The sequence below is a fragment of the Sphaerodactylus townsendi genome, linkage group LG03, assembly GCF_021028975.2.
Source record: "Sphaerodactylus townsendi isolate TG3544 linkage group LG03, MPM_Stown_v2.3, whole genome shotgun sequence".
NCBI lineage: Eukaryota > Metazoa > Chordata > Lepidosauria > Squamata > Sphaerodactylidae > Sphaerodactylus > Sphaerodactylus townsendi.
In genome coordinates, this window is record NC_059427.1 from 77,140,317 (window position 1) to 77,160,917 (window position 20,601).

Sequence of the window (20,601 nt, forward strand, 5' to 3'; positions counted from 1 at the left end):
ACCATTTCCATTCCACAACGGGACTGTCCAGAGTGTGAATCCCACTGTCCATGAGGCTGGTTGACACGCACAGTCCTGGCTTGGGTAAGGCAGAACTGGGGCAAGCAGGCTATCCCACTCAGGCAGTAGAGGCAGGGTGGGTGAGGCGCTCAGATCGAGGCCAGCTCCCTGGGTTCATAAAGGGCCACGTGCAAAAGAAGCAGAGCCAGTAGTGTTGGTTTGCCTTTTGGGGTGGTCAAATGGAATCCCTCTTTCCCTCTTCAATTTACATTGTTATATGGTGGTGTCTTGTTTTTTTAGTATAAGGTAACCATTTCCATTCCACAACGGGACTGTCCAGAGTGTGAATCCCACTGTCCATGAGGCTGGTTGACACGCACAGTCCTGGCTTGGGTAAGGCAGAACTGGGGCAAGCAGGCTATCCCACTCAGGCAGCAGAGGCAGGGTGGGTGAGGCGCTCAGATCGAGGCCAGCTCCCTGGGTTCATAAAGGGCCACGTGCAAAAGAAGCAGAGCCAGTAGTGTTGGTTTGCCCCCACCCCACGGATTTTCTTAGAAGAAAAAGGCAAACTCCAACTTGCTTTTAGTAAAAGAGAGCTGTGGCGAATATGGGTGAGGAAGTCGGTAAGTGGTGGTTGGATGTGAGGGAGGGCAGAGTGAGGTGTGTGAGGATGAGCTGGATGTGTATGAGAGTATGTGTGTTGTGTGATAGTAGTGGGTAAGGCACAGAGAGTGAAAGTTACCTGCATGTGTGGGGGGGAGCCCCACCTGACATCTCACATGGCAAAGTGTGTATGTGTTTCACTTCCACACGTATTATCTAACAGTATTACCTATTTACTGTTTTCAATGCTCATCTATGGCCAACTGCGCGAACATTGTAAGGGCATACCAACCCCTCAGGCCACAGACATGCTGCACGAACATTCTAAGGGTGACAGTTAAACACAACCAGCTTCATGGCCTGGTGTGCCAGGAAAAAGATGTTTTACCTGGCTCAGGTATTGAATTTCAGCAATGTGAATATCCGAAAACCTGCCTGCATTGGAAAAGCACATTGAGTGAAAATTTGAAAGAAATCCGTCCAGTGGTTTCGGAGTTAGAGCACGACTCACAAACGGATGGTTTGCTTATTATATTTATTATATTTATTATATTTATTATATTTATTATTTTTTATTATTATTATTATTATTATTATTATTATTATTATTATTATTATTATTATTATTATTATTATTAAACCGCCCTCTACCGGAGGGCTCAGGGCGGTGAACAAACAAATAGATAGAGCACAAATAAAATCAATAATATCGAGATTTAAATAAATCATTAAATAGTGGCTCTATATATATTAAAACCAACCCCATTAAAATGCAACGTCATAACATCAGATATACCGATGGCGTCCTACTAATAAATCCTTTGAGAAGAGAGGGGGGAAGGGGACGGCAGGGTCCACAGATGTTATAGAAGGGGGGCATCAGCAGCCAGACTCCCCAACGGCCCGGTGGAACAGCTCCATTTTGCAGGCCCTGTGAAAGTCATTAAGATCCCGCAGGGCCCGCGTAGCTGGAAGTAGAGCGTTCCACCAGGCAGGGGCCAGAGCTGTAAAAGCTCTGGCCCAGGTGGAGACCAGCCGCATCATTGAGGGGCCAGGGATCACCAGTAAGTTGGCCTCTGCTAAACGCAGAGGCCGATTTGGGGCATATGGGGCAAGACGGTCCCGCAGGTACGGAGGTCCCAGGCTGCGCAAGGCCTTAAAGGTCAATACCAACACCTTGAAAATGATTAGGAATTCGACCAGTAACCAGTGCAGACGGTGAAGCACAGGTGAAATATGGTCTCTGGTGGCACCCCCTGTGAGCAAACGGGCCGCCACATTCGGGACCAGTTTTAATTTCCGAATCAGATGCAGGGAAGGCCTGCGTAGAGCGAGTTGCAATAGTCTAGCCTGGAGGTGACTGTTGCATGGATCATAGTAGCCAGATCCGTTTGAGAGAGGAAGGGGGCCAGCCGCCGGGCTTGACGGAGATGGAAAAACGCAACCCGGGTTACATGGGCCACCTGGGTCTCCATTGAAAGAGACGAATCCAGGTGGACCCCCAGGCTACAAACGGAGGAGGCTAGTGCCAATGTAGCCCCCTCCCACACCGGCGGCTGGAAATCCCCAACCCCTCCTTCCCGACCCAGCCAAAGGATCTCCGTCTTCAATGGATTCAGTTTTAACCTGCTCTGCTTCAACCAACCAGCAACCGCCTCCAAACAATGCTGGAGAGCCACAGGGGCGATGACTGTTCCCCTCTCCATCAACAGAATGAGCCAAGTGTCATCAGCATATTGATGACAGGTCAGCCCAAAGCTCCGTACCAACTGAGCAAGGGGTCGCATATAGATGTTAAATAATAGCGGGGACAACAGCGCTCCTTGAGGCACACCACATTGAAGTGGGCACTTTCGGGAGGCTTGGTCCCCGCACCACACTTGCTGGGTCCGGTCCCGGAGAAACGAGGCAATCCACTGAAGGACAGTGCCTCGCACCCCGGAAGCGGCCAGGCGGTGGGTCAAAAGATCGTGGTCGACCACATCAAACTCTGCGGTAAGATCTAACAATACCAGCAGCGCCGATCCGCCTTGGTCTAGTTGCATACGGAGCATGTCTGTGACGGCAACAAGAACAGTCTCTGTCCCATGCCCAGCACGGAAGCCGGACTGGAAGGGATCGAAGGCCGATGTGTCCTCCAGGAAGCCCTGAAGCTGCTCCAACACCACTCTCTCAATTACCTTCCCCAGAAACGAAAGATTCAAAATGGGGCGGTAATTGGCCAGATCTTTAGGATCTAACGATGGTCTTTTCAAGAGTGGGCGGACCACTGCCTCCTTCAACCCACCCGGAAAAACTCCTTGCTCAAGGGAGCTATTGATGATGTTCAACAGGTGGGGTCGTAACTCTGCCCGGCATGCTTTAATAAGCCAGGAGGGGCACGGATCTAGAGGACAGGTAGTAGGTCTAATAGCAGCCAGGACCCTGTCGACAGCAGCTTCAGAGAGCAGGGAAAACTGGGCCAAACAAGGGCCAGAAGACGGCAAGGGAGCCTCCAGTTTACTCATTGTCTCTAAGGTGGAAGGAAGGTCCTGGCGGATATAGATTCTGATGTTTGATAATTTGTTAGCCCCCATGGTATATTTTGATTTAACAATTACTTATGAACTATTGACATATTTAAATTATTTATTCAGCCATATACATAAAATATACATCCCCCTATTAAATATGGTACTTTGATACAAAAGCATTTATAGTGCATTTAATGACTAACAGCAACACTTGCCTTTTGCAAACTATGTCATATTGTTTCTTGGTAAAATGGCTGATGGAGCAGGAGTGAGCATGTTTACTTCTAATTGAAGTCTAAGATTTCTTTTCGATGGGCTGTAAATAAGTCCAGAATCAGAATTTCCAGTTCTTTCCTGCCTCTAGGGAGAGCAGTTACTCAGTTGTCAGTGTTCCTCATATTTCTAGTCTTCCTAGTACTCTTTCTAAATGATCCTCTTATTCTCAGTTCTTATTTCTCCTTATTCTTTGATCTACTGTCCTTCCTTTCACTTGTTGCTTGCCTCTGCCTGCCTGACCTTGGGAGAGACTGTTCACACACATTGTGAGATGACTCCAGGTGCTTTTTGTTGCAAGACATGGACCAATAGGAGGACAAATTTCTATCAAGAGAACAAGTTGCAGTCCCCTGTTGTAACTAGTGTTGGCCAAGGGGGATGCTTGGAGGGTACATCCCCGATAGGGCTGTCTCTACTATTGCTTCCATTGATGACTCTCAGCAGGCATCATTTTGTGGAGTCAAAAATGGTGCAAAAAAGCTGTGGGTGCAGTAGATGGCAACTGGAGTTGCTGCAACCCTCCCTTCTCAGTCTAATTCCCTGGTGGTCATCAGGGGCTCATTGGAGAGTCACAGAGACTCGGTTGCAGCTCCGAAGGACTCTGCTGGCACCTAAAGAATTGAGAGAGCCAGTAAAGTAAATGTGGTCATGTCCAGTCAGCTTAATAAGGAAATTATTGACTTCTTTAGGAGAACACTGAGGGAGGAAATGGCTGATTTGCTGCAGCAACACCTTTTCTCCCAGCTTTTATGGGCCAGGTAGAACAACTAGCCTCCTGCTATCTCCAACACGTGCTGCTTTATTAGAAGCAATAATTTATCAGAAGTATGGATTTATCTTTCCTGCCAATGCTTTCTAAACCATTCAGGGCTTGGAAATCATCAGCGAGGGAAGGAGAGAGAGAACTCCATGCTGTGCTGGGCAAGATTAGCGCAGCATGGAGTTTTGTTCCCCACTGATGCTCTCCAAGTCCTCTGGGGCTTGGAAACCATTAGTGGGGGCATTTCCACACATTTCCCAAGCCCCTGAAGGGGGAAGAATTGAAAATTTCAAGTTCAGGTTTTTAAAACCGCAAATTTTCAGTAACAGGCAAATAATGCTGATGGATATCTGCTCTATTCAGCTTTACCAAAAAATTCTGGGTTTAAATACCTGAAATTTACCAATTAAAATTATTGGTGCTTATCCCTAGTGCAAATTATCAGGTACCTTTACCAATGAGGCAATAATAAATCTTGCCAGACAAACCATAGATTTTTATTGTGAGAGATAATCAGGAAGGCTGTGGTTTTCCATTTTTGTAAGTTGTGCCCTTCAAAACTCTAAGGATTGGTAAGGAGAGTCTAACACATTCTATAAAGAAATCAGTATGTTAACCTGAAGAAAAGAAGGCTGAGGCAAGGCATGATCACACTTTCCAAAAGCCTGAAGGATAGTCACACGAAGAAAGCCAAAAATGTTCTCTGTTGATGGAGCAAGCAATGGTAAATCTAGCAGACTTAAATTACAGGGTAGTATACATCAGCTCAATCGGGAGAAACTAGAACAGTTTCATAGTGAAAGCAGTTACCAAGGGGTGAAAAGCCCTCATTGGAAGTCTGGACAATCACCTGTTGGAAATGCTCTATTTGTGGGTTGCACTAAATAGCCTATATGTCTCTTCCAACTCTGAATCTACAAAGTTTTTTTTCTGTCACTATCCACCAGTAACATAAATAAAGAAGAGTGACTTAATGACCTTCCTGAATCAACACTCATAATCAAAGGGACACACACACACAATACAACATAATATAGAAAGGGAAGGTAACCCAGCCTATAAACCATTTCCACACAAGAGACATCACCAGCAGTAGTAGGAATTCAACCAATGTCATCCATCACTTCATCCCAAAGCAAAATACTTTTAGCATTGCCTCACTAGTGGTGACTCGCCACTGGTGAAATCTCCAGGGATTTAGAGCTAGTCACTGGAATCATCTTATGGAAATGTTCTTCCACAGTGCACTGGACATCTTTACCATCTTGTTGCTCCCTTGCTGCTAGATTATTTCACAGCAACAAGATCTGGATGTAGGATCATTTTGTAGCTATATTCCAGCCCTCTCAGATGATCAAAGGACCACTCCACATGGGCCAAAAACAGCACCCCAGGCACGGTAAAACTCCATTCCTGGGGTGCAGTTCGCATGGCTCCAGCCTCCAAAACGAGACAGCACTGTGCTTCCCCCCCACCAACCAGCAGGAAAATGCTGTTTTTGAAACTCGCTCAGTGAGTGAGGCTTTTCAAAAACAGCGGTGTGCACCCGGAGTCGTGCAAATGGCACCGAGTTGGCACTCTGATTTTGTAAAAATGGCACTCTGATTTTGTAAAACCCTGCCTTCTCTTTCTGTGCAGCTCTGCGGGAATGAGGAGGCACGCCCACTCTGCCCTCCGACCCCCGGGGTGTCACCATGGTCATGGGGGCATGTCCCCTAGTCTCTGCAGAGCTCCACAGGGGGAGAAGGTAAGTTTTTAAAAAACAGGAGGCGCCTCTGTGTGCATGGGCCGTGGCACCTCTGGGCCGCCTGCACAGAAGCATGCAAATGGTCCCGGAGCTCCATTGGCATCATTTATGCCAGTGTGCAACAACTTCATTGGCCCGTACGGAATGGGCCAAACTGCCGCTGCTGCTTATAGAAAGTTTTGAGACATCTGCTGTGAATTGGTAATGATGACACACCCATGCATCTTATTATTTAGGAGAAAGGCACATCATCATCCATATTTTGAAAAGCAAGGGTAAACTAGTAAGTTGGCCTAAGCCAACAGTGGAGAATTGTCATACAGTGCAAGTTCTTCTGTATCAGTAAGTATAAGCTGTTTGTTTATGCTGCAGAATTCCCTGTTCTCCAAAAATGATTAAACACAATGTGCTTTTTTCTTATCTCTATCTGCCCAGCCAAGTCAAAAAGGTATAGCTCTGTATCATGCCTGATATGCCACATAAACCCAGTCGTCTTTCATACTTAAAATCACAGCATATAATGAAACAGTACAACATTTCAGTCAAGGTCAGAAAGACAATACAAACCAAGATAAAAGGTTGTGGCAGTGCTATTCTCTGATCTTCTCACTTGCAAACATTCAAAAACGTCCAGAAATTCCACATTTCAGGCTACAAATGACTGTTTGTACCAAGATCACATAAGCTACTATACACGAATCAAATCAGCAGATAATTCCATACAAGCACTAGACATTCAGAAAATAATATATAAATAATATAAATGCTTCAACAATAGTGACTGGTTAATGAAAAGATCCCAGGTATGAGCTACTTTAGATTAAATAAAAGCATACGGAAAAATACAAAAACCAGAGAAACCTACCATGGCAAGCTTGATAGTTTGGAGTTTTAAATGCAGATTCTTTCAGAGCAACATTGGAATAAAGGTAAATTCTTCAGGTTGCCACCGACAAGAAGTCAGTATTAATTTCCACACAGATTGAGCCGTCTACATGTACATACGTCTACCCCTGAGGATCACTATACTGTCCTTCAGTTCCTTCAGAGACATAGCAAGAAAAAAAGGGAAAAGAAAGAGAAGGTGTGGCATTAAATTCTAGGGTCACTTGTTTGGCTGATTCAGAATAGAACATAAGACAACATCTGATGGGAATAAAATGTCACACAGGGACAAAAAGCCTCTGACAATCCATCATGTATGGCAACTTTTGAGGGCAATCTTTGAATTCAAGAACTGTGGAGCAGAACTACTCCTGCTTTGTGGTGCTTTTGCTGTGGCACTAAATTAGGACATGAACACAGAGTAACATAAGTTGGTTAAATGTAAGCAGATATTACTACAAAAACTTTAAATGGAACATTCAAAGTAAAATGCTGTCTGTTGCTCAAGGTACAGGATTTAAAACCAACACTTCCACAAAATGACAAAGCCCAAGTGCTTGACTTTTTGCACCTCTATAGCAGGTTTCATTCCCTGGTTCAGAAACTCATAAAATGTGTGTGGCAAAAATAATTTGACTGGAGAGAAATTAACTTCACTATTCCAGGTTTTGTCACTTCCCCTATTGTACCTGGCTTAACATTTAGGCTTTGGTATAAAACCCACCCATGTCTGCAGTTGTTAACTGAGAGATGCAGTAAAAAGATGCTCCCCCTTTTGAAACAGCACAAGAATGAAGTTAGGAATAAATAACACAAACTGAGAAAAATATTAACAAGTACCAGGGAGATTTGGGATTTCATTTTCTAAAATGTTCATATGTGGCGGTGGAGGAGAATCTCTCTTTCCAGGCAGATGTTTATACTGTTATACTGTTATACTTTTGTGTACATTGTTATAAAGTATACAGAGTACACTTATGAAATTCTGCAAATCATGCAGAACATAGCCATACAGCCCGCAAACCATACAGCACCCCAGTGATTCCAGCTGTGAAAACCTTCGACAATACATTAATCTGATCCTTGCCTTCTACTTAACCAGTGGTATACCACTAAAGGGGACATGGGGTATCCCATGTCCTCAGGCGCATGCTGTTTTGTCACATGGGGGCCCCGCCCCCATCCCAGCCTCCTTGCAGGTCTGCTTCTGCCCTCCCCAGGCTCTGGAGAGGGCAGAAGCCGGCCTGCAGGGAGGTGGGGGCGGGGGCGGGGCTCAGTGGGGGGCAGCCACTGTAGCCTGCCCTCTCTGTAGGCTGGTTTCTACCCTCTCCAGGTCCTGGGGAGAGCAGAAGCCGGCCTGCAGGGAGGTGGGGGGGTTGGCGGCGGTCGGCCACAGCACCCCACCCTTCCCAGGGCCTGGGGAGGGCAGAAGCTGGCCTGCAGGGAGGCTGGGGGGACAGGGTGCCACGATGCCTGTTCAAGCCACCCCCAAGCCCTGCCCTCCTCCTGGCTCATGTAAGTGGGGCACGAGGGGCATGGGGAGCCAGGCAGGAGGCGCTGGGAGGTAGTCATACCCCTGGGAGCCATTTAGACTCGGTATGCCACTGTACTTAACCCACTTTGTTTTTGAGCTAACCCTTTTATGAGACTCTGTTCTCCAACTCCCAACTTACAATAGTTAAAAACTTAAGCTGTCAAAACTTAATTGTCAGGCAAAGATAATCAAGCCATAGATTTTAGAAAAGGAAGGAGCTTGGCTATGTGATTGCTAAAAACTCATTTGTTGCAGTTATCAAATATTTCTCGAAGTTCTGAAAACCACTCTGTCTTTTTTTAAGTGCAACAACTTGTTGCAGCATGTTCCCATGGTTAACTTACAAGAAAAGATGGTGAAGGTCAAATCTGAAAACATAATTGACAACATTATTATCCCTACTCCAGAGAAAGTAGGAATTCTTTTCTAATAAGCAAGATTTATTTTTGCATTAATGACATCTAAATTGTCACTACCCTTTAGCATATTAGTTAAAGTAAGCAAATCAAACACTGTTGCAGACCCTAATGTCTACATCTCATAATCTGGTATGTAAGAGAAGAGTGAATTCATATTTAGAATAACAGGTAAGTTATGTTCAGGGATGGCTCAAAGAATTTTGCTTAGGGATAAATCTAACACTAGTTGTGGATGGCAAAAGGACATACAGCGCACTCCTAAGAGTTACAACCTTCTAAGTCCAATGAATTTAGAAGAGTGCAATTCTAAGGATTATACTATCAGCTGCTGCTAATGAGTATATTTTGTTGCAGTGGAAATGCTCAGTACAATTTGAATGTAAACTATAAGCAGCATGCTTTAATTGCTGCACCCCAGCTCTTGAATAAGGGAAGAAAACCACCTATCAACCCATTTGTTACAATAACAAGCAGCAGTGAACTGGAAAGTACTAATTGTCAATCCAGTGTGAGAATATAGTCAGTAGGAAAAAAAAGGGAAGTCCTAATACTCCTCAGTAAGGCATATAGGTGCATATCTTCCATCAAACATTCCACACCACTCTCTTAAAATTATTAGGGCACTATGCCTATTTCCTTTATGTCACTGGGACAGGAGGTAAGGTTGCCAGATTCAAGTTGGGAAGCTCAAGGAGATTTGAGGATGCAGCTGGGAGGGGGCGGCAGGACCCTCAGTATAGTAAAATGCCGTAGAGTTAGTGTTGTCAGGTCTCTCTTAGCAACCCATGGGAACTTTAGGGAGGTGAGTTCAGGGGCAGTGATCTGCATCCCCTGTGCAATGATGTTACTTCCATTTTGACACAAAAGTGCCAGAATTGCACTAGAGGCTACTCTAGCACTTGCCTCCAACCACTATGGTTTTGGGAAGAATGCTAGAACATCCCCCCATTGTGATGCCAGCACTTCCTTACCATTCCAGAAGTGACATAACTGTATTGTCGAAGGCTCTTCCCCAGAAATTTGCAGGAACCCCCCAGAAATTTGCCCCAGATTCTTTGTTCTGCTGTGATTTAGCTGCATTGCTGTCAATTGGGAATTTCTGATAGAGGGCTGTGGAGTGCACATTTCTCATGGTAAACCCACAAAACTTTCAGGGTATCTTCAGGAGAGTATCTGGATGACACCATCCAGGTTTGGGGAACTTTGCTTCAGGGGGCAGTGGGAGATGGGCTCTACCCTTTTTGGGTCCCATAGAATGGAACCCCCTGAAGCAAAGTTCCCCAAACCTAGATGGTGTCATCCAGAGACTCTCCTGAAGATACCCTGAAAGTTTTGTGACCGTACCTTCAGAAATGTACACCTCACAACCCTCTACCAGAAATTCCCCATTGACAGCAATGCAGCTAAGTCACTGCAGAAAAAAGAATCTGGGGCAAATTTCTGGGGGTGCCTGCAGGGGGCACATTTTTAGACACATCGGCACCAAATTATCAGGGTATCATCAGGTGACTGTCCTGACGATACCCCCCCCCCCAAGTTTGGTGCAGTTTGCTTCAGGGGAGGCAAAGGTATGGACCCTAAAATGGGGTACCCCTACCCACATTGTTTTCAATGGGAGCTAATAGGGATGGGGGCTACACCTTTGAGAGTCCATAACTTTGGCTCCCCTGAACCAAACTGCACCAAACTTGGGGGTATCATCAGGACAGTCTCCTGATGATACCCTGAAATTGTGGTTTCACTAGCTTTAAAAATGCTGGTTTGTGTGTTTCACCGCTCACTCACTCCACAGGCTTCATGTGCAGGAGCGGTGAAACATGTGAACTGGAATTTTTTAAGCTAGTGGCACCAAACTTTCAGGATATCATCCAGAGACTGTCCTGATGATTCTTCCCAAGTTTCACGAAGTTTGGTGGGGGGGGCAAAGTTATTGACCCTCAAAAGGGGTGCCCCATCCCCCGTTGTTTCCAATAGGAGCTAAGGAGATGGTGGCTACCCCTTTGAGAATCCATAACTTTGGCCCCCCTGAACCAAACTTCATTAAACTTGGGGGTGTCATCAGGACAGTCTCCTGATGATACCCTGATAATTTGGTGCCGATATGTCTAAAAATGCGCCCCTGCAGGCACCCCCAGAAATTTGCCCCAGATTCTTTTTTCTGCAGTGACTTCTGCATTGCTGTCAATGAGGAATTTCTGGTGGAGGGCTGTGGGGTGCACATTTCTCAAGGTACAGTCACAAAACTTTCAGGGTATCTTCAGGAGAGTCTCTGGATGACACCATCCAGGTTTGAGGAAGTTTGCTTATCGGGGCAGTGGGAGATGGACCCTACCCTACATTGAACCCACTAAAGCAACGGTCACCAAACCTGGATGTTGTCATGAAGAGACTCTCCTGAAGACACCCTGAAAGTTTTGTGGGTTTACCATGAGAAATGTGCACTCCACAGCCCTCCCACAGAAATTTCTCATTAGCTGTAATGGAGCCAGCCAGACACTACAGAGCACAGAATATGGGGAAATTTATTTGGGTGACTGTGAGGGGGGGAAGTTTTACAGCTACTGTCACCAAAATTTCAGGGTATCATACAAGGACTGTCCTTATGATACTCCCCAAGTTTGGTGAAGTTTGGTTCAGGGGGGCCAAAGTTATGGTCCCTCAAAAGTGTAGCCCCATCTCCTATTAGCTCCATTGGAAATAATGGGGGATGGGGCAGCCCTTTTGAGGGTCAATAACTTTGCCCCCCCAAACCAAACTTCATCAGAATTGGGGAGAATAATCAGGACAGTCTCTGGATGATATCCTGAAAGTTTGGTGCCACTAGCTTTAAAATTGCACACCCTGCAGGCCAAAACGTGTAAAACACCAAAAAATAAAATAAAACGGACCCGAATTTTTTGGATTTTCCCGAATTTTCGGGCATATCCAAATTGGCTATGATTCGGATTCGGGCATACAAATCATTTTATTCCCCCAAACACCTTAATCCGAATTTTACCGATTTTTTTTAGTATTGACCAACCCTAAATAATTATGAAGTTCTCACACAGTATCATTTCTGAAATGTTTTTGTTAGGCAATAATAATCAAAAAATAAAACTGGAGCCTGTGTCACTTTACTCTTGTGTGAACATAGTTCTCTGTTGTCTTGAATCCAAGCAACAAGAAATAGTGAATCTACATCCCAGGGATGAGCAGATAATTAAAGTCTCCACATGGCAGACCACAAGTAATTGGAAAGTCTGATGGGTCTTGAGGCTTCACAGGTTAGACTTATTCTGTGAAACTAAATAATGAAATTATGGATTTGCCCTGCAAGATAATGACAGGAAGGTGTAAGGATCTACAGTTATGAATCTAATAAGATGCTGAACATTTTTTAAAAAATGTAATTTAAGTGCAGCTCAATCAACTCTACTCACAAAAAATTAAATACATAGGTTATCAGTGCTCATTATTTGATTTTTAAAACAGATTCCCACACATGCCTGCTTAAGAGGTAGAACATGTTTTGTTAGTGTTTCCTCACAAATACATCTGAAGGAAAAATTGTTACTGTGTAATTGCAAATTTATTTGAAGAAAAAATTGTAGAAGTTGTTTCTGCAAAATATAAAACAAAACTTGTCACCAGACTAGTAGTAAAGCTCATTGTGGTGAACCATCCCTCCCTCCCCCACATGCCCAGCCCCCAGCCAAACTTGCCCACCACTCCCCTGGCCCACAACACTTGTCAAGCCTGTGCTGTTTGTATCCCTCCTTCTCTTCCCCACCCAGCCCCCAGTTGAACTCGCTTCTCTTCCCCACCCACCCCCCAGTTGAACAAGTTTGGCAGACTCCTGATGTTTGCAGAAAAATCTGAAAATGTCAAAAAATACATTTGGGTGGTGGTGGCAAAGAGTATTATCTGGGCACGTACTGACAATGTCCTGTGTTAGAGCTCTGTGGTGGCAGTGATACAACACTCTGAGAAAGGATATATTAAGTGTCTTATGTTTTGTACAAGTACAGTTTACAGGTTGAAAATGTTCTAAATGTTTAAGATAATATGTCTAAGAAGATATAAAGATTTGGAATTTGCTCTTTAGAGTAAGAATTTATATTTAGAATTTTTGTATAAGACAGTATCATCACTAACAGCATTGAAGGTAAATCTGTCTTGAACCTTTATAGCCTTTTACTTCACTTTCTAAACTGTAAAGAAATTTCATGTGTGGCAGGGAGTGTGCCCAGGCTGAGCAGACAAGTGGTGAATATATATAATATATATTGTGGAGCTATAACACTTTTATTACATAAAATATATATTGTGGAGCTATTACATAACACTTCAGCCATTTCTGGGAGATTTCCTATGAGGAGATTTCCTGTTAGAGACAAAGCTATTAATGAATTTTAAATTTCAAAGAAAGAGCGATATTCACGATGTATTGCTCAAATCAGAATCAGTCCTCTGCTTTCATATTAAAAGATTTACAGGCAGACACTAATTCATGGTATCCATAGAGACACTGTAACTCTAAAACTGATAGCTATGACATGCACTGAAGTGAGAGAACTGTTATGAAAGATTCACCATCTATGTCTGACCAAAACAGGAGTCCCAAGTCAGCCTTCTAATTAACAATGAATTGCAATTTCAAAAATTCATAGTCTACAATAACTGAGGACAGAGGTATCATTAATATTTTAGCTTTCAATTCTCCATGACTAGGGTAGCTACAATGTTCAACATAATCATGCAAGCATACTGAAAACAATAAAATCATGTTATTAATAGCTACAGAACAATTAGTATTACATTAATATGTGATGAAAAACTAATTTGCACATTGTCTTTAAATATAACAAATAGTCCATTCTGATTTGTATTCTGTGGGCAAATTGCATTCTTGAATTGACTGAAAAATTCAACCACTCGCTGTTGTAACAAAACAGAATGAAAATAACATTTTCATTATTATTTTAAAATGCACACAGATGTTTGCAACATTGCAGTGCATAACCAGATGCATTAACTTATAAAACAAAAGAGAAAAAGTATACACTACACTGTTTACAGTTTCAGGAGAACACTCTAGGATTAGTCATGTGAATTCTATTTTTCTTTTCATACACATTATAGAAAGCTTATCAGAAAGGGGGGGAAGGGAGGAATGCACTAGCCCAGCCACTCTGACATTGCACTGTACATGCTTTTCCAGCATGTTTGCTAAAGATTTTTCTGAAGTTGAGCTTAGAACACCACAAAGCATGTGCTGAGGCTAAAAGTATTTCTGATATGGTCTGGAGTCCTATTACAAAAGTCATCTCAGCACTCTCTGACAGCCACAACAAAAGTACACTTTATAAGGCCAGTTTTGTTGCATTAAAATATGGAGAAATGTAATATAACCAACACTAGTGCTGTTTGTACATTCCTGACAGATCAGTAAAGTGCTTCAAGCTGCAGAGCACAAATGCCATTAAGGATGTCAAACTTTTTTATGTTTAATTGAGCAGAAATTACAGGAAGCAATTTCGTCCCAACAAATGGCAACATGCAAGTGCCATTATTGTCTTATTTGTGGAACACTGTTGCTTCAAATATAGCCTCTAAAGCATGTGAGATACAGATAGTTGTTATATTTCCAAATTTGGACTTGCTGCTCTATTCAAAGGGGAAATTCTAGTGAGTTTTTATCTGAAAAAAAGTGTGAATAATATCTTCAGACTTAGTGATACCTATGACATGTTCAAATCTCAGCTCAACCAAAATCACCAGGTGGCTTCAGACAAGCTAATATCACTTACTTTCAGATCTCATTAGTAATATGCAGATAATATTACTAGATTGCTCCACAGGGGTACTGTTAGCAAAACTGAAATAATGCATGTAGTCCTCCAATACTTTGGAATATGAAGTATTATTACTTAAACGCAGTCATGTGCGCACAGATAGGTACAAGAATTGTTACACTGGTGGAATCTACCAGAGCATTTATATGTGTGACCACAACTCCAAGTATAACCCAAAATGTACCCTGAAATTTTGATTCTGCAGAATGGAGCAGCAGAGGAGATGATTTTTGGCTGCATTAAGATGGGGAAGTGAAGATATGAGGCCCCAGACTTACCTGGACCCATTTTTGCAGCCCTGCAAGCGTGACAAAATGTGATGGCAACAAGGGCTTGGCTGCACGGTAGGGATAATGGGCAGGGAGGTCTCTGCACAAACATGAGCTACCTGTCTCCAAGGCCCTCCATTTGGCCCCTTGGTCAATCTGGCTCATTCTGGTATGCTGGGGGTGGGGGCAGGGTCCTGGCCAGTAGACCTCACCAGAGGGAGCTATTCCTCCAGCTTACTGGGCCGATATTGCTGCCACTGTGCCACCAGAGCTTCAATCAGCCTAATAGTTTTTTCCCACTTATCCCACCCCATTTTTTAGTGTGATTCAGGGTTTATTAGGGTGGGTTCCTTTTGCAATGCATGGCTCTTGTTTTATTCCCTGTCTTTTTACAACTGCGTTGAGCAATATCAGCATGGTGCTGGATCCATTGGGGTGGGGGGAGGCATATCCCAGTTTTCCCCATCTTCAGGGATGCGCTTAAAGGATTTTGGGGTGAGGGCTTACAGGGGACATACACAGCTTGAAAGCTATCAAAGTGCTTTCACTTTCAAGTGGCAGGGGAGATCATTCAGTGGTGAAAGATCTATATGGAATCTTGCAGCCTACTATACCATGGTATCTCCCCTCCCTAGAGAGTGATCTGGAATAGAGTACACCAACAGACAAACAGGTTGGTCAATGCAGGGATCTGCTGCCCCATGCTATGTCAAGGCTCCGTCAGCTGCTGTACCAATAAAGTTGCAGCCATTATCAATTCCAGATGGTTGTGGTGTCTTTACACGTGTTTTATTTTTGTGGGGTGTCTTGTCATCAAATCGCCCCTTTATCATTCAGGCTGCAAAAAGTCACGCCCTGGAGATGGAAATCATTCTATCCATGGAAATGTTGTAGTAGATCTATGCTATTTTGATATCCACAGCATGATTGTTCATTCATACCCACTGGCTACATAAGAAATGATACAGAATTATAATATTGCTGCTTTTTTAGCCCCATCTTTATGTTTATATATTCATTCTCATCATCTTTGAAGGGCACAATAACTGAACCATCAATTCATTAAAATGAAAATGTTCTATAAAACATTAGTTTTATTTTAAACAATCCCAAATTTCATAAAACTAATAAAAAAGGTAATTTTGCATTGATATTTGCAAGTTTGATTTTCATAATGTACATCCACATTGACACTTTCAATTAAATGCATTTCATAAGAAAAAAAACCAGCCTATCTGAAGGCCACTTTCTCACACTATACTATGTGGCTTTTGGAAAGGATCTTAATCACTAGCAATAGAATTGCCAGGGTAGCTTCTATTCAGGAAGGTAAGGCTGCCTGGTAAACATTATGTACAAGAATGGGTAGCAAACAAAAGGTAATTGTGTAGTATATGTTATTGATCTTTGGAAAAAGCTATATAACAGCTAAGTATAAATAAATAATAATCATATTAGTACTGCTGTGTTGGCTCTCTGGGACAAAGGCTGTCATTTATTATATGCTGGAACAGTGCCTTGCACAATAGGGCCCAAACTAATTTCAACCCCCAGGAAATGCTTCAATTTAAATGCTAAATAAATCATTATGATTACAATCATTGCCTAACCAGTTGCCACCAGGTGATTGAACAAAACAGCTCTGATTGGTACACTGTGATGTTTTTAAAAAAGAAATTAAACAGTATTGTTTGTGAGTAATCTTACAGCTCAATCCTAAACAGAGTTACATCCTTGTAAGTGCATAGAAGTCAATGCATTTAGAAAAGTATAACTCAGTTTAGGATTGCAATGTTAATCATCCACGGTACATATAGATATAATCCACAACCTATATAGCTCAAAAGCAAACTCTTTAACTGGAATAAAATTAAACTATACCATGATACATACTATTGTATGCTTTTCTCATGGATGACTATTTGAGCTACCAAACTTGCAAAATCATTAAATTCTATTTTTTTTTAAAATCACTGAAATAATACCATTAGTGATGGATTCAGAACAAATATCAATATTTATGTTTGACACAGGATAAGATGGAAGTATGCTGGAAATTAAAGCAGAAAATAATTGTGATAAAATAATCAAAGCTGTCAACATTAACCTGGCAGAGGAGGAAACAGCAACATGTGCAGGATATTTCAAGAGCAGAGCTGGAAAATGGCTGGTAAGTTATCATATGGGGTTTTGAGAAGATGGCTGTTGGCACAAGGAAAATAATCTGTCTGGTGACTACTGCAAGACTTGTTTGAATTAATATTGAAATATTTGCTTAATATTTTTTCAATAAGGTCATGACATTCAAATGAGCAACATATGTCAAAAATAAAAATAATATATATGGTACCTGCTAGAAATCAATGGCCCCTTCCGCACACGCAAAATAATGCATTTTCAAACCATTTTCACAACTGTTTGCAAGTGGATTTTGCTATTCCGCACAGCTTCGAAGAGCACTGAAAGCAGTTTGAAAGTGCATTATTCTACATGTGCGGAATGAGCCAATGACACTTATGTTACATTCAATTGTTTTTAATACGGAAAGCAACTACTTAAGAACACACGTCAACATTATCATGATCAGTGGTTCTTCAGTGGTTCAGTGAAAGATATAGAGATATATTTTTCAAAAGCATCAAAATATTGCATCCTCAGAAATAAATTCTTATTGTTGGTCATTAATTAAAAGAACATCATGCCTTTGCTCATTCCTTCATCCTGATTAAAAATTCAAATTTACTTTCCCCAGATACAGAGATCAGCATCTACTTATGAAAACAACACATTTTGGTTGTAGTTCATTCCACATAGAATGAAGTTTCCCCAATTTTTCCCCCAAATTTCAACTACATTAGTAGTAAAGATTTCCAGTTATCCCACATTTGCTATAAAAATACAAATAACTGTTTGAAACCATTCTTGTCAGTATTTACTCATTTATTTTAATTTAGTAGGTCTTGCTAGCACATATCAGTTTGCTCAGGAAGCAATCTATACACTTGCAGATGACAATTTTGCTGCTGTTCTAAGGACATTAGTCCACAATTTCTGTCACATAGTAGTTTCAGCGCAAGTGTTCTTCAATCAGAATCTTAAATATTCAATCACAATTTAAAAGTTTCAGATACGAAATGCATTCATATTCTAAACATATTTAAAATCTCAAAATCATTTGGAAAAAACCCAGTGCAGAAAAGCCTTTACCCTCAGGAAATATTTATGAAATCACATTCTCCAATGTAAAAAACAAGCAAATAATTTTTAAAAAGTATAAACTTGCACCTCTAAACTTTCTTTCCAAACAACATATAAAACTTAATGAGGTTTAAATCTCTGTCAAGCACATTTTTCAGGGAGACAACTACCCCACCTTGCGCTTTATCACCCCAATGGCATTAACCTTTTCTTTCTTGTCATCAATTTACTGTCTCACAACTTGCATTTTATATACTTTAGCTTTGGTGCAGCTTAAATCTTGTTTTCACTAATGGATTTAAAGGCCACCTCCTTAACCTTTCTCTACAGTTTGTAATCCTTGAGGTCATTTTATCATAATTTTAAAGCAGTGCCCATAATTACCGTAATACTGGAAGATCAAAATAAATTAACAAAGAAGGCTTGCTCACTATAAGGTCTTATGGATGTCAGATAATTATCTGTGCTCTGTCAGAAGTGCAAAATATGTAGTTCAAGATCTACTTTGACTTGCTTCAGGTCAACCAATGAACTGAACCCACGAAAAGAGTTTAGGCTGGTTTAGTGCAATAAGTATTTGTTGTACAGATACAGGATGATTTATTTGCCAATGCTGCCTTTTGTTGTTATTTTGCTGTTGATAGAATTATAGCCTTGATAGCCTTATATATGCATATGCAGAAACAAATGTGTTTCTAGCTTAAATTAAAAGTTTATGAATAGTATTGGCCAGGTAAGTAATGAGAACTCTAGCATGTTCTCTAATGCATGTGCAAACCAGATTAATTCTTATGGCAGGTCTCCAGCAAAGCAGCTGGTGGGAATTCATATTTTTTTCTGCAAATCTGGACTGTTCCTGGATATGCAGAACCTTTGCCCCTTTTTTGTATTTGGTTAATTTATAGTCCTTATTATCTGAAAGGCGGCGTGAATATTCTTGAACTGGAAGATAGGATATAAATATTTTAATAAGTATAGGGTAATTGTCTGGGTATGCCAGCGTTTAGATACAATATGAAGCTGGGCAGTTGTTTTGGATTCTGTTGTAGTGTGTTGTATTTGCTGCACTTAATTTATTTTCATAAGCTGCAGGATTTGGATGGCTATGAAATAGAAATTATAATGAGTTTGAACCATAAGTGAAATAAAATGTTATGGTATTTTAAAGTATTTAGTATAGCCCTGTAAAAAATTAAGTTTCTCTATATCTCTAGTTTACACACGCGCGCGCACACACACACACACGCGTGCGCGCGCACACACACACACAGAAAAGAGAGAGAGAGAGAGAGAGAGAGCAACTGGTGGGATCAATCTTCTGCAACACTCAAAAAACAAGGAAGTCTTTGCTTATGGTTCTGTTTTACAAAAAGGTAGGAAAGGAACTAGAAGCTTTTGCAGTCATGCACCAGTTAACAGGAGAAAAGTGCCATCAGCAGAGAGTAATTGCTCTCAGAGCTGATAAAAAGGGTGCCAACAGCATCTGGATGGCAATATTCAGCTTTTTGCAACATTTTTTATTGCTGTCTGAAGTTTGGATTTTGAAAGCTACTGCAATCAACGAAAGGCAGAAATACTACTGGAAGACCTGGGAAAAAAGAATGTATTTAGAAGTAAGGGAACTTTTGTTCATTTTAGTAATTAAATTGTATGATATCTCCTGCTGCAAACCGACAACAACCAATGCATGTTCAGTTCTTCAGAGAAGCCAAATAGAATCTTCCTTTCTCAGTCCTTGCTGTTAGATGAAATTCTCTGATGCATCTAGGGTAGTGGTGTAAAGATGGGGGGGGGGGATGGCACTCGGGGCAAAATGGCAACTGGGCTTCCTACAGTGTCCCCCAACTTACACTTACCTTAGTTCAGCTGGCTGCTCTTTGCAGGCGGCTGAACTCCAGGTTGCTTCAGGCTGCCCCCCCCCCCCGGCAGGGCCCCAACCCCATGGCGCAGCTACGCCACTGATTGAGGGCCAAACTATACATTTTAATAATGGATCCATCTTGGATTCCCAATAGTCAAACAGCAGTTGCAATGATTTAAAAAACCCCAGTCCAAATGGCTTTAGAATACCACTGTACAGGGAGAAAGGGTTCCTGCCATCCCTCCCAAGCTATTTTTCCTGTGTGTAAACAGTGTTGAGAGGCAGTTATTTCCCTGTTTTCACTGTTCCACACTGAGTATTCTGTACATGAGAAGAAGTAAAAAAAAACAGGGAAATAACTCTCCCCTAGTACCGTTCCCAAGATGGAAAATGACTTGGGAGAAAGGCAGAAGATATCCCATCATTCCTCCCACCAGTGATGCTCCTTTTATTTTTAAAAAGTGATTCCCCAAAGCAGCTGTGTGGCTATGGAACCTGAGTTGGGTTCAGGGTGCCTTGTTGTTACAAACCTGAATGCATAATTTGGCCTTCAAAAGGAGAAAAAGAAGAAAATGGGGTTATTTCCATTCAAGGTAAGACAGACTCAACAACTGTAGCACAAATTATTTGCTAGCAAACTATTTGCTAATTATATATTAACCATTTGAAATCACTAATTGGATATCAATCATCATCAGG

At 41.9% G+C, this 20,601-nt stretch overlaps 1 protein-coding gene across 4 annotated transcripts in view; it reads right to left on the reverse strand.

Annotated features, from left to right (window-relative positions):
- SGCD (sarcoglycan delta) overlaps window positions 1–20,601 on the reverse strand; it is a 556,728-nt gene that overhangs the window by 351,017 nt on the left and 185,110 nt on the right. For 2 of the 4 annotated variants that reach the window (XM_048488177.1, XM_048488178.1), the window contains exon 3: window positions 6,765–6,941. The exons of the other annotated variants lie outside the window; for them this stretch is intronic. In XM_048488177.1, the coding sequence (XP_048344134.1) occupies window positions 6,765–6,767 (3 nt within the window). In that variant the 5' untranslated portion in view covers window positions 6,768–6,941. The remainder of the gene's footprint in view (window positions 1–6,764; window positions 6,942–20,601) is intronic. 4 annotated transcript variants of the gene reach the window in all.